At 44.2% G+C, this 16,200-nt stretch overlaps 1 protein-coding gene across 3 annotated transcripts in view; it reads left to right on the top strand.

Annotated features, from left to right (window-relative positions):
* LOC117092886 (protein argonaute-1) overlaps positions 1 to 16,200 on the top strand; it is a 48,485-nt gene that overhangs the window by 22,119 nt on the left and 10,166 nt on the right. For all 3 annotated transcript variants that reach the window (XM_033227129.1, XM_033227128.1, XM_033227130.1), the window contains 7 exons: positions 2,904 to 3,088; positions 9,983 to 10,142; positions 10,325 to 10,415; positions 11,480 to 11,674; positions 14,048 to 14,182; positions 14,777 to 14,878; positions 15,817 to 16,016. In XM_033227129.1, coding sequence (XP_033083020.1) covers positions 2,904 to 3,088; positions 9,983 to 10,142; positions 10,325 to 10,415; positions 11,480 to 11,674; positions 14,048 to 14,182; positions 14,777 to 14,878; positions 15,817 to 16,016 — 1,068 coding nt within the window. The remainder of the gene's footprint in view (positions 1 to 2,903; positions 3,089 to 9,982; positions 10,143 to 10,324; positions 10,416 to 11,479; positions 11,675 to 14,047; positions 14,183 to 14,776; positions 14,879 to 15,816; positions 16,017 to 16,200) is intronic.

The raw sequence follows: 16,200 nt of genomic DNA, 5'->3' as shown, positions 1-16,200 counted from the left end.
GAGCCACTGCGCCTGGCCTTTTTCTGAGTTCTTTAGCCCCTATTTAAGCCAGCCTGCTTGGCAATATTGGAAAGGCTCCCAGCTTTTTGCCTTTGTGCCATAGTCACTTCATTGTAGTTCTATTCTCTGTGTGCTTTTGTGTTTCTCCCATGTCCTTCCCTTGTCCATTTCTTTTGGGATAATCTATTGTTTTGGCCATTTTGGGGTATGGGCACCAGTAAACCCAGAACCTCAAACTTGGAAGAGTTTATCAGGCATTCCCTTCCCCGAGTGACACCTATTTGTAAGGGGTAAGAATGTGGCTTTTTCATGTGGGTCATTAGTAGCCAGTTAAATTTGTGGTTCTGACTGGGCTAACGGTAAAGATTTCCAAGTCATCTATGGCAGTGGCTGAGATTGTTCAGTGAGAATGTACATAGTAAGTAGAGATTGAAGGTATAACTTAGAGGAACTGGAAAATAAACAGAGCAAAGTCCCTAAGTGTGTATGAGGTGATGGGATCCAGAGCACTGAGAAAGGGCATCCTTTCCACTGAGAAAGTGGGAGAAGACATGAAGGTGCTGTGGGGTTCGACAAACTAGTAGTTGGGGGATGATGGATGATAGAGTTCTAGATGCAACCCTCAATTTTTTTCTGGCTAAAGAGGCCCTATTACTTTAGCTATATCACCTTTAAGATGGGATTTTAGGACCTTCCTCATCTTAAACATCTCACAATAGTTTGTGGCCCCCAGCACTGGACACAGTATTCCAAGTGTAGTCTGGTAGAAAAGACTGGAAATACGTCTTTCCTTGAAGTTGAGACCCACTATTCATGAAATCTGGTAACATACTGGCTTTTTATTTTTATTTTTATTTTTATTTTTTTATTTTTTATTTTTTTTGAGACGGAGTCTTGCTCTGCCACCCAGGCTGGAGTGCAGTGGCCGGATCTCAGCTCACTGCAAGCTCCGCCTCCCGGGTTTACGCCATTCTCCTGCCTCAGCCTCCCGAGTAGCTGGGACTACAGGCGCCCGCCTCGCCGCCCGGCTAGTTTTTTGTATTTTTAAGTAGAGACAGGGTTTCACCGTATTAGCCAGGATGGTCTCGATCTCCTGACCTCGTGATCCGCCCGTCTCGGCCTCCCAAAGTGCTGGGATTACAGGCTTGAGCCACCGCGCCCGGCCCGTACTGGCTTTTTAATAGCTACATTGCAGTTATATACAGGGCAGAGAAATGGAAAACATACTACTAATGGTCAAAGCCCTGGCTGTTATTTACATGAAACAGTGGTTAGATCATGTTTTTTTATTCTAACATTCATTTTGAAAAAAATTTTTTAAGATAAATATAGAGAATAACATGTATCCATCCAGTGTTGTCATATTTACTTTATCCTTTTTTAAATGTAAATATTACAAGTAAATTTGATGTTCCTTCATGTCCTCCACCCTAGTCCCATTCCTCCCTTCTTTTTTTTTGACAGAGTCTCGCTCTTGCCCAGGCTGGAGTGCAGTGGCACAATCTTGGCTCACTACAGCCTCGGCCTCCTGTTTCATGCGGTTCTCCTGCTTCAGCCTCCTGAGTAGCTGGGATTACAGGCACTCACCACCATGCCCAGCTAGGTTTTTTTGTGTTTTTAGTAGAGACAGGGTTTCATCAGGTTGGCCAGGCTGGTCTCAAAGTCCTGACCTCAAGTAATCTGCCCACCCTGGTCTCCCAAAGTGCTGAGATTACAGGTGTGAGCCACTGTGCCGGCCCCATTCCTCCCTTCTGATGAAGCCACTGTTATGAATTATTGTAACTATCCTATTCAATTTATATACCTATATATAAATGATTTTAAATTTTGCATAATAGTATTTACTGTATTTACTTTTCTTGTGTGTTTTTACTAAATATGTGAAAAAATACTTTCTCACAAAACTATCACATTGCTATTTATATGCTATATAATAATATCTCGTAAACAGCTGCTTCCATTGTCGTCTTGTACATTGTTTTTAAATTTAAATGGAAGATTATCACAAATTAAATTTCCTGCTGCTTATTTCAGTTTTTGAGTATCTTTATGTAGCTTGATTTTTTTACTCTACTGCATGTGTGTCCTCTCTTCCAACTTTGTCTTCCTCCCCAGGGTAAAGCCCTAAAGCCAAAGGAAGGAAGCTTAATAATTGGCTCTTAGGTTTCAAAGAACCAGTTGGGAAGGAGGGAACTCATTTTTACTGAGCATCTCCTGTGCTCCCATCACTGTTGGAACCTCATTTGCTTTGAGCAGAAAGGCCTTACACATGGGCGTCTGCCTATTTCTTTGGACATGTAATGGAGCACAGGAATCAGCTGCTTGAGTGGGGCAAGGTGGGAACCCTGAGAATTCCCATAGGTCCCTTTTCTGGGCTTCCTCATCTCCTTGCTTGTACCATCGAACACTTAGCAAGTACTCTCTTACCTTACTCAACTATAAATGTATTTTTTACATTAGCTATTATTGTGTATCATTCATGTTAGAATCTCAGTGTTAGCTGGGTGCAGTGGCTCATGCCTGTAATTCCAGCACTTTGGGAGGCTGAGGTGGGAGGATCATTTGAGTCCAGGAACTTGAGACCAGCCTGGGCAACATAGTGAGATCCCATCTCTACCAAAAAGAAAAAAAGTTAGCCAGGCGTAGTGGCATGCCTCTAGTCCTATCTACTCAGGAGGCTGAGATGGGATGACTGTTTTAGCCTGGCAGCTCGAGGCTTGAGTGAGCCCAGATTGTGCCATTTTACTCCATCCTGGATGACAGAGCACCCTGTCTCAAGAAAAAAACCAAAAAACCAATCTCTCAGTGCCTCTTATAGTGCTAAACACCTAAGATGGATGGATTTTTGTCAGAATAATTCAAGTGAGACTCACTGCCTCCTTTGTGACCATGCATGTGTACAGGAACTTCACAGACCAGCTGCGGAAGATTTCCAAGGATGCGGGGATGCCTATCCAGGGTCAGCCTTGTTTCTGCAAATATGCCCAGGGGGCAGACAGCGTGGAGCCTATGTTCCGGCATCTCAAGAACACCTACTCAGGGCTGCAACTCATTATTGTCATCCTGCCAGGGAAGACGCCAGTGTATGGTACAGTTCTCTTGGGACAGTGATAATGGTGATAGGACTCTTCTCAGCGTAGCTCCCTGGGGTCTCCTGGGAAGGACTCAGTCTAGAGTCTTGGCTTTGACCAGAGCTGTTACTTAATGTCAGTGCTCCTCTTATAGGAGAAATAGCATGCCTGAGCCATTGAGTTATCCCAGATCCTAATTGTCTGCACACACTCCTTCCCAACAACATTTACTGAGGTCCTTTGTGTGCTGGTCCTTATGCCAGGCTAAGCTGGGCCAGGTACAGAGATGGGTTGGTCTAGATTCCTATCCTTAGGAGCGCGTTGTTTATCTGGACATCGTGCAGCACAACCAAGCAGAATAGGTGGTCCTGTTAGTATCGTGTTGCCTGGTAATTACTTGGACTTTTTGAGAGACTTGCTATCTCTCCTCTTTTCCTCTCATTTTTTAGAATAAGAATGACTATATAAATTTCTGTCACAGCACTTTTCTTTTATGCCATTTTCCATCTCCATCTCTCCTGCTTCGAAGGAATAAGAGTTTCTCTTACCTTGTTCAACTCCTCTGTGTTCTGTTTCCCAACCCATCCTGCTACCTTTGGGACTTCATACCTTTCAACCCTCAAATATATTCAGATACCCCATCCTAATGCACATTACCACAGATTTGCCATCTCTTTTAGCTTTTGTCTTCCAGTTTCCTTCATTAAACTTTTTGAGGCCTGGTACAGTGGTTCACACCTGTAATCCTAGCACTTTGGAATGCCAAGGTAGGAGGATCGCTTGTGCCCAGAAATTCAAGGCCAGTCTGGGCAACAAAGCAAGACCTCATCTCTACGAAAAAATAAAGTTAGCCAGTAATGTTGTGCACCTGTGGTCCCAGCTACTTGGGTGTCTGAGGCTAGAGGATATCTTGAACCCAAGAGGTTGAGGCTGCAGTGAGCCGCAATTGTGCCACTGTACTTCAGCTTGGGTAACGTAGTGATGAGACCTTGTCTCAAAACAAAGCAAAAAAAACCTTTTTGAATGAGTTCTCTATATTTTCTATGTCTCTTTCAGCCATCTTGCCTTCTGTCTACCTTTCTCCTAAATATCTGCACAGGGTTGCCAATGACTTTTCTCAGTTGTCCTCTTGACTTCTGGATATTTTCTTCTATCTCTCCTTACTTATTTTTGTCATTACCAGGAATCCTTGGTGTTCTACAGGTTCCTGTTGTCTGCCTTCTCATTCTACCTTTACATTTTATTAAAATTCCCATTCATTTCAGTTGCTTCAATCATCACCTATTATTATATGTGATTAAAATCTTGATTCAACCCTTGATCCCTCTGCAACTTCTGTCTGTCCCTTTGGCCTCTCTGCCTTTCTTCTTCAAGAGTTTATTGATCACCTATTATGTATGGAACACTGTGCAAGATCTGGATATATTGATGAATAAAACAGATGTAGTGTCTGCTCTTAGAAAGTGTTTTATTGGACCATCTTTTCGGTAGTTTGTCCTCTCTATAAACCCTTGTCTTCCCTACTTCTGTATTTGACATCACAGTTCCTTCTAAGTACCTTCATTGAAACTTTGGAGACAGTCTGTCCTTTTGCCTCATCTTCATTGTTCTTCTTCACATTTTTCTCAAGATAATACACCCTGCTCTTGATCCACACTTCTCAACTGAGTTCTAACCTTCCTTTTTTTCTTTCTTTCTTTTTTTTTTTGAGACAGAGTCTTGCTCTGTTGCCCAGGCTGAAGTGCAGTGGTGCCATCTCAGCTCACCGCAACCTCCGCCTCCCGGGTTCAAGTGATTCTCGCGCCTCAGCCTCAAAAGTAGCTGGGATTACAGGTGCGCACTACCACGCCTGGCTAATTTTTGTATTTTTAGTACAGATGGGGTTTCGCCATGTTGGCCAGGCTGGTCTCGAACTCCTGACCTCAAGTGATCTGCCCGCCTCGGCCTCCCAAAGTGCTGGGATAACAGGCATGAGCCACCATGCCCTGCCTGAAGACTTTTTTGAATGGGTTCCAAGTAAGACATTTTGTGACTCTACTATCAAAAATACCTTCATTGCTTACTATTAATTACTGCATAAAGGGTTTTAATGGACCTGATCTTAGTTTAATGTTTTCAGCTTTATCTTGCACTGTTCGCTTGCCACTCATGCTGGAATGATTGCTGGTTCTGGAATTGTTGAAGAGAGCTGAATTTGAATTTAATCCTGGCTATACCAGTCAACTGGCTTGGACACATTACCTAACCGTTCTGAGCATCATGAATTAATTATATAAAAAGCAGAATCTAGCACAGTGCCTGGCATGTAGCTGACACTCTGAGTGCTCATTTCTTGTCTGTGGTTTTCAATCTCTGGTTTTGTTCACGTCATTTGCCTTTGCTTGGAATATCTGTATCCTCTTCTTCTTGTCCCACACCTTGCCCTTAAAATTCTCTCCGTCCTTTAATACCCAGTTTAAATACTACTTATTTTTTATTCTTGACGTTTCACCTGGAGAGTGAACTTGTCTCTTTCTGGATTCCTCTAGTTTATCACTGATCAGTTACTACCTTATTTGATACTTTGTTGTGGAGTGGATCTGATTCTGCTCTGAAATCTTTCCTCTCTATATACACACCTAAGGTAGTGCCTTTCGCTGATATGATACTCAGTAATTAACTTATGGAGAGAAGTTGTTTGATCTTCAGTCCTTGTCTTTCTTGGGCCCTTGTATGGATGATAAGGATGCTTTTTAGGAGAACTTCCTTGAGAAAGTATTAATGTTTCTGATTTCCCTCCATTAAAGGGAAAATCCAGTGTTTTGGCTTGGGAATGGTACAGCGTGCTTGGGAAAGGCAGTACTTACTCAGAATTTTCCCTTTCCTGGGCTCAATTATGTTACACTTCTCTCTAGCCTCAGATATTTTTATTGGGACCTCGAGTTTCTTTCATTTACATGCAGTTCCTTGATTATACCACCTGGACAATCTGACTGGTACTCCTTTCTGCTGGCTTAATTCTGAGGCAATGGAGTCATTTGCCTAGGAACTAAGCCAGCAGAAAAGAGCAGCAGTCAGACTCTTCTAAAGACCCTTCACCATCCCTCCTGGGAGGCTGGGTAAAATGGCATCCTCCTTGTGATGGTCAAAGCAAGGTCCCATTGGCATTTGGTTGCCTTGAGAGTGTAGAAGGACAGTGTCACATTTGCCCTGTTCTGATCAGGTAGTATACCTATCGTGTCTTTAGTATATTTAATTGCTTCCTCTACACTAAAAAAAACTGATTTTTTTTTTTTTTTTTTTGAGACAGAGTCTCGCTCTGTCGCCCAGGCTGGAGTGCAGTGGCCAGATCTCAGCTCACTGCAAGCTCCGCCCCCCGGGTTTAAGCCATTCTCCTGCCTCAGCCTCCCGAGTAGCTGGGGCTACAGGCTCCCGCCACCTCGCCTGGCTAGTTTTTTGTATTTTTTAGTGGAGACGGGGTTTCACCGTGTTAGCCAGGAGGGTCTCGATCTCCTGACCTCGTGATCCGCCCGTCTCGGCCTCCCAAAGTGCTGGGATTACAGGCTTGAGCCACCGCGCCCGGCCAAAAAACTGATTTTTTTTTAATGTAAACTTTTTATTAAATTGTATATATAGAAATCTTACATGTTCAGCTTAGTGATATTTCATAAAGTGTCACAACAGCATAACCAGCACCCAGTTCAGCAGCAGAACCTTACCACAGCCCCAGTCACTACAGCCTCCTACCAGTGGTAGCCACTATTCTGGCTTCTAATACCATAGGTTAGTTTTGCCTATATTTAAACTTTATATAAATAGAATCATATAGTATATACTTTTTTTGTGTCTGACTTCTTTCATGCAACATAAAGTTGTGGTTTGTTATAGTTTTTCCATCATATGAATATAACACAATTTCCATCTATTTATCCATTCTGTTAATGCACATATTTGGATTGTTTCCAGTTTTTGACTATTGAAAATAATGCTTCAGGCTGGGTGCAGTGACTCATGCCTGTAATCCTAGCACTTTGGGAGGCTGAGGCAAGTGAATCACCTGAGGTGAGGAGTTTGATACAAGTCTGGCCAACATGGTGAAGCCCCGTCTCTACTAAAAATACAAAACATGAACTGGGTGTGGTGGCGAGTGCCTGTAATCCCAGCTACTCGGGAGGCTGAGGCAGGAGAATTGCTTGAACCCAGGAGGTGGAGATTGCAGTGAGCTGAGATCATGCCACTGCACTCCAGCCTGGGCAACAGAGGAAGACTCTGTCTCAAAAAAAATAATAATAATGATAATAATAATAATGCTTCAGTGAACACTCTTCTATGTGTCCTTTGAACATATATAACCATTTTTTCTTGAGAGTGTATCCAGGAGTGGATTTTAAGTATACCAGTTTATCCTTTCACCAGCAGTGTATAAGAGTTCTAGATCGTGCCGGGTGCGGTGGCTCACGCCTGTAATCCCAGCACTTTGGGAGGCCGAGGTGGGCGGATCACGAGGTCGGGAGATCGAGACCAGCCTGGCTAACACGGTGAAACCCCCCCGTCTCTACTAAAAATGCAAAAAAATTAGCTGAGCGTGGTGGCGGGTGCCTGTGGTCCCAGCTACTTGGGAGGCTGAGGCAGGAGAATGGCGTGAACCCGGGAGGCGGAGCTTGCAGTGAGCCGAGATTGCGCCACTGCACTCCAGCCTGGGCGATTGAGCGAGACTCTATCTCAAAAAAAAAAAAAAGAGTTCTAGATAGTTTATATCCTTACCAAACTTGGAATCCGTCTCAAAAAAACAAAAAAAAAGAACAGGAATCCCAGGGTCGTGAAGATACTATTTTTAAGTGTTTTTTTAAAATGATTAAAAAAAATCATTCATGTTTAGAATTAATCTATCTCTAAACGGAGCAAAAACTGTTGCTTTTCTTTTTCCATGGCAGTGGTGCAGAGCTTAGACTCTTAGCTTCCTACCCACACCTGGATTCAACAAATGTACCCAGGGTAAAAGCAACTGCTGAAGATAGCTCACCTCTGCGATTTTTTTTTCTCCCTCTCTGGAATTTTACCCCCTCTAGTTCTTGTTTTCTCAGCATTCTCTGCTGCCTTTAAAAAGATGATTTTTATATTTTATCTGGCTTTTCTGAGTGCTGTCTGTAGAATTAGCTTGCCACTATTCCATCTCTCTTGGAAGTAGATATGATCTTTTTAAACATACTCAAATCTCTTCCATTGAAAGCATACCAAATTGTTGGTCAGTCCTACATTTTCTTCCTGGTACCTTAAATCACCACAACAATTTTTGCCTCTGTACACTAATTTTTTTTTTTAACCTTAATATCACTAATTCCAGAGGACATTTCTGGTCCTGATTTTACCTCATCTCTTAGACGCATTTCACTTTGTTGACTGCTTGCTCCTTCTTGAAACACTCTCTTCCCTTGGCAGTCATGATACAACATTATCTTGGTCTCCCTTCTAGCTTTCTGGATTTTTTGTCCTTTGCTAACTCATCTTGTTCTGCCAATACTGGGAGTTCCTCAAGATTCAGATCTAGGTTGTCTTCTCTTTTTACTATGTTATCTTCCTTAGTGATCTCAAGATCATGCTTTCAACTACTCTCTGTACCTAATTATCACACAAATTTGCATCTCCATTTCATACTACTCTTTTGAGCATTGAACCACAAGACCCATTTGCTTAGTTGATATCCTTACTGAGATGACCAAAAAACTACTTCAGACTCAAAATGTGTCACAAATAATTTATGGCCTATTTTTATTTTATTTTATTTTATTTTATTTATTTTTCCAAGACTGAATCTTACTCTGTCACCCAGGCTGGAGTGCAGTGGTGTGATCTCGTCTCACTGCAACCTCTGCCTCCCAAGTTCAAGTGATTCTCCTGCCTCAGTCTCCTGAGTAGCTGGGACTACAGGCGCCAGCCACCACACCCAGCTATTTTTTTGTATTTTTAGTAGAGATGGGGTTTCACTGTGTTAGCCAGGATGGTCTCGATCTCCTGACCTCGTGATCCACCTGCCTCGGCCTCCCAAAGTGCTGGGATTACAGGCATGAGCCACCGTGCCTGGCCCTCACCCATCTTGTTAATTTAAGCTACCCTTATCTCTTCTAATAGGTCAGTCTAATGACCACATTCTTTTTTTTTTTTTTTTTTTTTTTTTTTTTTTTTTTTTTTGACACGGAGTCTCGCTCTGTCGCCCAGGCTGGAGTGCAGTGGCCGGATCTCAGCTCACTGCAAGCTCCGCCTCCCGGGTTTACGCCATTCTCCTGCCTCAGCCTCCCGAGTAGCTGGGACTACAGGCGCCCACCAACTCGCCCGGCTAGTTTTTTCTATTATTTAGTAGAGACGGGGTTTCGCTGTGTTAGCCAGGATGGTCTCGATCTCCTGACCTCGCGATCCGCCCATCTCGGCCTCCCAAAGTGCTGGGATTACAGGCTTGAGCCACCGCGCCCGGCCTAATGACCACATTCTTACAACATGCTCCCCTTGCTCTTCTTTTTAGCTGCTATGGTCTTTCTGTTTCTCAGACACATCTTGCTATCTTCTAGCAGGGTGCATTTTTGCATGTTGTTCCCTCTGCCTAGAATGCTGTCTCTCAAACTCCCTCTCCTCTAAGTCCTTTGCTGTCCTCAGATTTTATTTCAATCATTACCTACTCAAGAATCCTTTCCTGACTAGGTTTTTATTTCTTTTATGCTGTCATTGTTCCATGAAGTTTCCTGTCATGTCATTTATCAGTGTTGTAATTTTCACGATTTTTAAAATTAGTCCCTATTTAGTAAGCACTATGAGAGCAGGGACCTTATGTGTTTCCTGTCATCATTGTGTTCGCTAGCACCTCATACACTGCCTGGCATCTAGTAGGCATTCAGTAAATGTTTGTTGAATGCACTAATCATTTCTCTCCCCGCCCGTAGCTGAGGTGAAACGTGTTGGAGATACGCTCTTGGGAATGGCTACGCAGTGTGTGCAGGTGAAGAATGTGGTCAAGACCTCACCTCAGACTCTGTCCAACCTCTGCCTCAAGATCAATGTCAAACTTGGTGGCATTAACAACATCCTAGTCCCACACCAGCGGTATGAACTCTGTTGTCCACTTGCCCTTTTCAAGGTACCATGCTGGGAATTGATGAAGAGATAGGACCCTGGCCAGGCAGAATGAATCAGACACAAGGGGGAGAAGAGCAGAGTGGGTATTGGATGGTGCCAGCTAGAGAAGACCCAACGCCTCACCATTTTGTTTTCTCTTCCTTGCTCAGCTCTGCCGTTTTTCAACAGCCAGTGATATTCCTGGGAGCAGATGTTACACACCCCCCAGCAGGGGATGGGAAAAAACCTTCTATCACAGCAGTGAGTGATCTTCTCTAGCTGCCTCATAAGGTTCTCCTCTTCACTCTGAGTCCTCAAAACTACCCATGATTTCTTTCCCTCAGCTCTGGCTCTTGACCCTTCGTAAGATCTCCATTTAGCTCGCTATTCCCAATTCCCATTCCCTTGATATGTCATAAAGGTAACTCTGTATGGTGTCTTTTTTCAGGGAGAGTAGTGAGAGTGTAGCCAGAGACTTGACTCATTCTGCATCACTCTTGCTCTGCATTTGAATGTCTCTCTCCCCATGCCTGCTTTTGGCATGTAGGAGAGGGACTGTATCTTCTCTGAAATCCCTTTAAAGGGAGTTACTTAGTTAATGGGACTATCCTTTCCTCTGCCCATCCTCACTGTGTAATAGATTAGATGTTTTTCCTATCTCTCTCCCGACTTTTCTGCTCTTTGTCTCCTAGGGGCTTCCAAATTGCTAGGGATCAGACTTCCTTTCCTACTTATATTTCCTAAACCCTCACATTTCTGTAGGCACACTAGTCTTAACCTCAGGAAGTGTAGGGAAACTCTATAATATGCTTATCCCTGTTTTTCTTGTAGCCATCCCTCCTAGGCTTTGGCCACTGTCTCCTTTCTAAATGGTGTTTCTTCCATCAACCACAAGAACACTGTTACTATGGTCATGATTCCTGGGTAGATTAGCATTTGAATGGGAAAAAGGATAAACTTGGGACTGGAAGAGGCCATTGTTTGATCTAGTAGTACTAAACCTTCACATGCTTCTCTGCAAAGGGTAGAGAAATCAATTTATCAAGTACCTACTGTGGGCTAGGCCCTGTGTAAGGGGCTTAATATGGACCACAGTAGCACTGCAAGCAGGTGTTCTTATTAACATCTGAGAAGAGGAAAAAAGATCGGAGAGATTGAGTAACTTCTGCTTGTGTGATAGAATAGAGATTGAAACCAGGGCTCTTTGAATCCCAAGCCCTACTCATTCAGTTGCAGTTTTCTTGCTAAGAAGCCTTTCCACAAAGCCATAGCCTGACAGTGAGGGTGAAGGTTCTAGGAGCTAATCCTTTCTCTCTGATTGTCAGGTGGTAGGCAGTATGGATGCCCACCCCAGCCGATACTGTGCTACTGTGCGGGTACAGCGACCACGCCAAGAGATCATTGAAGACTTGTCCTACATGGTGCGTGAGCTCCTCATCCAGTTTTACAAGTCCACCCGCTTCAAACCTACCCGCATCATCTTCTACCGAGATGGGGTCCCTGAAGGCCAGCTACCCCAGGTAGGGCCCACAGTAGGTGGAGAAAACCTTCACATCATGGCTGGAAAGCTAGGTGCTACTACTTTTCGAAGCTATTGGCACTGGGAGGTGTGTCACTTCTTAGGGAACTTTGCTAAATGGGGTAGACTTGGGGGCAAGGATCGCAACTGAGGGATGGAGTATACAAGCATCTGTAGATTTTTCTTCTCATAATAGAAGACTCTCAGTGCCTATTTAAGTAGTTGGTTCCTGCTGGAGACTGATTGTTTAGACCAGTGATTCTCAAATGCTAGCTTACATTAAGATCACCTGGAGGGCTTGTTAAAACAGTTTTTTTTTTTTTTTTTTTTTTTTTTTTTTTTGAGACGGAGTCTCGCTCTGTAGCCCGGGCTGGAGTACAGTGGCCGGATCTCAGCTCACTGCAAGCTCCGCCTCCCGGGTTTACGCCATTCTCCTGCCTCAGCCTCGGGAGTAGCTGGGACTACAGGCGCCCGCCACCTCGCCCGGCTAGATTTTTGTATTTTTTTTAGTAGAGACGGGGTTTCACCGTGTTAGCCAGGATGGTCTCTATCTCCTGACCTCATGATCCGCCTGTCTCGGCCTCCCAAAGTGCTGGGATTACAGGCTTGAGCCACCGCGCCCAGCCTGTTAAAACAGTTTTAAGGGCTCTACCCTTAGAGTTTCTGATTCAGTGAGTCTTGGATGAGGGCCAAGAATTTACAATACTGACAAGTTCTTAGGCGATGCTGATAGTCTGGAGACTGCATTTGAGGACTAATGCTGTTTTGACCTTCCTTCATAATATTCCTCCTATTCATTCTCACTGCCAGTCTTCATTTTTTTTTTTTTTTTAACTTCTATCCTGAACTGGTGTCCTTGACTACCGTTTAATAGTATTGTAACTACTGTTCCAGTGAACTTCTTATGTGCCATGAACTGTGCTAAGCACTTCAGGTTTTTTTTTTTTTCTTTGTATTTTTTTTCCTAAATCTGAGTGGAAACATATGTTCTATTTAATGCTTTATAATAGTCCTATGGAATAATAGTGTATTTACATTTAACAGATGAGAAAACAGGCTTGGAAATGTTACATGATTCTTTAATGTCATCAAAGCTAATTAGGAGTGGAACTGGGATTCAGACATATTGGTCTGATTCCATAGTTTATGCTCTTAACTGTTAGGCCCAGTTTCTTTTCTTCTTTTTTTCTGGGGCGGGGACAGAGTCTCACTCTTGCCCAGGGTGGAGTGCAGTGGTATGATCTCAGCTCACTGCAGCCTCTGCCTCCTAGGCTGAAGTGATTCTCTTTCCTCAGCCTCCCAAGTAGCTGGGGCTACAGGTATGAGTCATCACATCCAGCTTATTTTTGTATTTTTAGTAGAGCCGGGGTTTCACCATGTTGGCCAGGCTGGTCTCAAACTCCTGACCTCAAATGATCCACCCGCCTTGGCCTCCCAAAGTGCTGGAAATACAGGCGTGAGCCACGGTGCCTGGCCATTATGCCCAATTTCTAAGTCATCCAGTATTTTCTAAAATATCAGACACATTTATCATATCACATATCTGTTCAGAAATGTCTAGTGGCTTCACATAGCTTTGGGTTAAAATTCAAACTGCTTAGCAAAGCAATCAGCAGTTATTAAGCCCTACTAGGTTTTCTATGCTTTTACAACAGCTTTGTGAAGCAGGTCTTAGTAACATTAATAGATGTGGAGAAAATGAGACTTAGTGGAGTTGAATAACTTGCCCAATGTAATACAACTAGTTAAAGCTTGGCTTTAAGTCTAATTGATTCCAAAGTCTATCGTTCTGTACCATACAGTTTTGACCCTCTATATCTGACATCCATGGCCATAGGAAACTATTGCCTATGATTATTTACTTCTAGCTTTTCCCTTAGCTAGCCCATTTTCTTATAATCCTGCTGCTTTATGGGACTGAATTCACCTACTCTCTCTGTACCCATTATGGAGCTATATGTCTGCTCTTCTCTGGTGGTCCACAACCTGTCTGCTCTTGGAGCCCAAAAGAGAACTCTCATTAGCTGCCTGATCCTGAGTGAAACTAACTTTGGGCATTGTGATTTTAGTGATTTCTCTGGGAACCTTGGTTCTGTGTCTTGATATTAGGTCTCTTTATACACAGGAACCAGATGTTTGTTGTCTTCTGATGCCAAGCCTCCTGGCCAAGGTTTTATAGGAACATATTAAGTGAACTGAGTATAAGGCTGCTTTTGACAAGAAGGGCCTATCATCTCTAATTGTTGAGCATCAGCATATAAAGGGAGACTGAGCCAAAAGCTGTATTACAAGTGGCAACTCCTTAGTTCAGAAGGGTATGTGAACTCAAGAGGAACTGTGTGTTTCTTTGTTTCCTTCCCCATCTTGTGCCTAGATACTCCACTATGAGCTACTGGCCATTCGTGATGCCTGCATCAAACTGGAAAAGGACTACCAGCCTGGGATCACTTATATTGTGGTGCAGAAACGCCATCACACCCGCCTTTTCTGTGCTGACAAGAATGAGCGAGTGAGTGAGGGACTGAGGCCTCCCATCCCCTCCTTCTGTCTCCCTTATCTTAATAGAGAAGAAGCCCTTGAGATAAAGGCTGGGGATTTAGTCCTTGTTCTATGCATCCTCCCTGGCCCCTTCCCTCCTCCTAGCTCTTGTGGTCCTTCCTCTACCATTGCCTTCACTAGTGTCCACCTCCTCCCCTCCTTCCCTTATACTTCCTTTCCCTCCTCCTAGCTCCCTGGCCTAGACCCCATATATAGACCAGCTCCCAGAGAAGGGAAAGGGAACTACCATTTATTGAACTCCTCCTATGTGCCAGATACTGTACAAGGCGTCTTCCTCACAGCAACCCTGTGAGGTAGGTATTATTATTATCTCCAGTTTAACCTCAGAAAGGTTAAATGACTTGTTAAGATCATACAGCTAATAGGACTTGAACATAGGTCTGTGTGACTTTAGAAGCATATTATTTTAAGATTCAGTACCCTCTGGGAATAGCAACTTTGGCTTTGTTCTTGGGATTTTGGTGAAGTCAGAGTAGAATTGAGCCAGGGTCCTGGTTAGGGCCAGGCAGGTCTTGGGATCTTGGTTGTGTTTGTCTCTATACAGATTGGGAAGAGTGGTAACATCCCAGCTGGGACCACAGTGGACACCAACATCACCCATCCATTTGAGTTTGACTTCTATCTGTGCAGCCACGCAGGCATCCAGGTAGCGGGGCTATATCTTGGGGTTCCAATGGGTCAAAGATGAGTTGTTTATTTACATTGCCTCTAGAATATATCAGTCATCCCTGAATGACATCCAAATTAATGTTCGTTTGTTTTGTTTTGAGGTGGAGTCTCGTTCTGTCCCCCAGGCTGGAGTGCAGTGGCACAATCTCAGCTAACTGCAAACTCTGTCTCCTGGGTTTAAGCGGTCCTTCTGCCTTCCCGCCTCAGCCTCCCGAGTAGCTGGGATTACGAGCATGTGCCACCATGCCCAGCTAATTTTTGTATTTTTTTTTTTTTGAGACAAAATACAAAAATAAATTTTGTATTTTTTTTTTCTGTCGCCCAGGCTGGAGTGCAGTGGCGCCATCTCAGCTCACCGCAAGCTCTGCCTCCCGGGTTCACACCATTCTCCTGCCTCAGCCTCCCAAGTAGCTGGGACTACAGGTGCCCACTACCATGCCTGGCTAATTTTTTTTGTATTTTAGTAGAGACGGGGTTTCACCTTGTTAGCCAGGATGGTCTCGATCTCTTGACCTCGTGATCCGCCCGCCTCGGCCTCCCAAAGTGCTGGGATTACAGGCGTGAGCCACTGCGCCTGGCCTAATTTTTGTATTTTTAGTAGAGACAGGGTTTCACCATATTGGCCCCGCTGGTCTTGAACTCCTGACCTTAAGTGATCCACCCGCCTTGGCCTCCCAAAGTGCTGGGATTACAGGCATGAGCCATTGTGCCCAGCCAGGACTGCTCTCTTAATAAGCCCTGAGTACACTTGCAGGTTGCCTTTAAGAAGAGTGCTTTATGACATTGGTAGTTTTGCATCTGCCTGTTCATGGGTGAATTATCTACCCAGCCGTATTCTTAATAGTGATCCTGTTCCCCTATTATCAGCCATCTCCTCTGCTCAGCCTGGGACCCCTCATCTTCCTATCTTCCCAGGGCACCAGCCGACCATCCCATTACTATGTTCTTTGGGATGACAACCGTTTCACAGCGGATGAGCTCCAGATCCTGACGTACCAGCTGTGCCACACTTATGTACGATGCACACGCTCTGTCTCTATCCCAGCACCTGCCTACTATGCCCGCCTGGTGGCTTTCCGGGCACGATACCACTTGGTGGACAAGGAGCATGATAGGTGAGACCTGGGATCAGGTTGGCCTCCTTTTTGCTTCAGCCTGTTATGCCAGATCTTCTCAACTTTCCTTGGTAGAAGGAAATGAGTGCTGTCCAATTTGGTGTCATTGGGCTCGTCTGCCCAATCCTGGGTTGGGGTTTTCTCTTAAGTTGGTATGGGAATTGGCATCCCAGGGCTGGGTGAG

This window comes from Trachypithecus francoisi, unplaced genomic scaffold (assembly GCF_009764315.1).
Source record: "Trachypithecus francoisi isolate TF-2019V2 unplaced genomic scaffold, Tfra_2.0 Lachesis_group12, whole genome shotgun sequence".
Classification (NCBI taxonomy): Eukaryota; Metazoa; Chordata; class Mammalia; order Primates; family Cercopithecidae; genus Trachypithecus; species Trachypithecus francoisi.
Note: the sequence above shows the minus strand (reverse complement) of the source record. Positions and strands in the feature narration are given on the sequence as shown.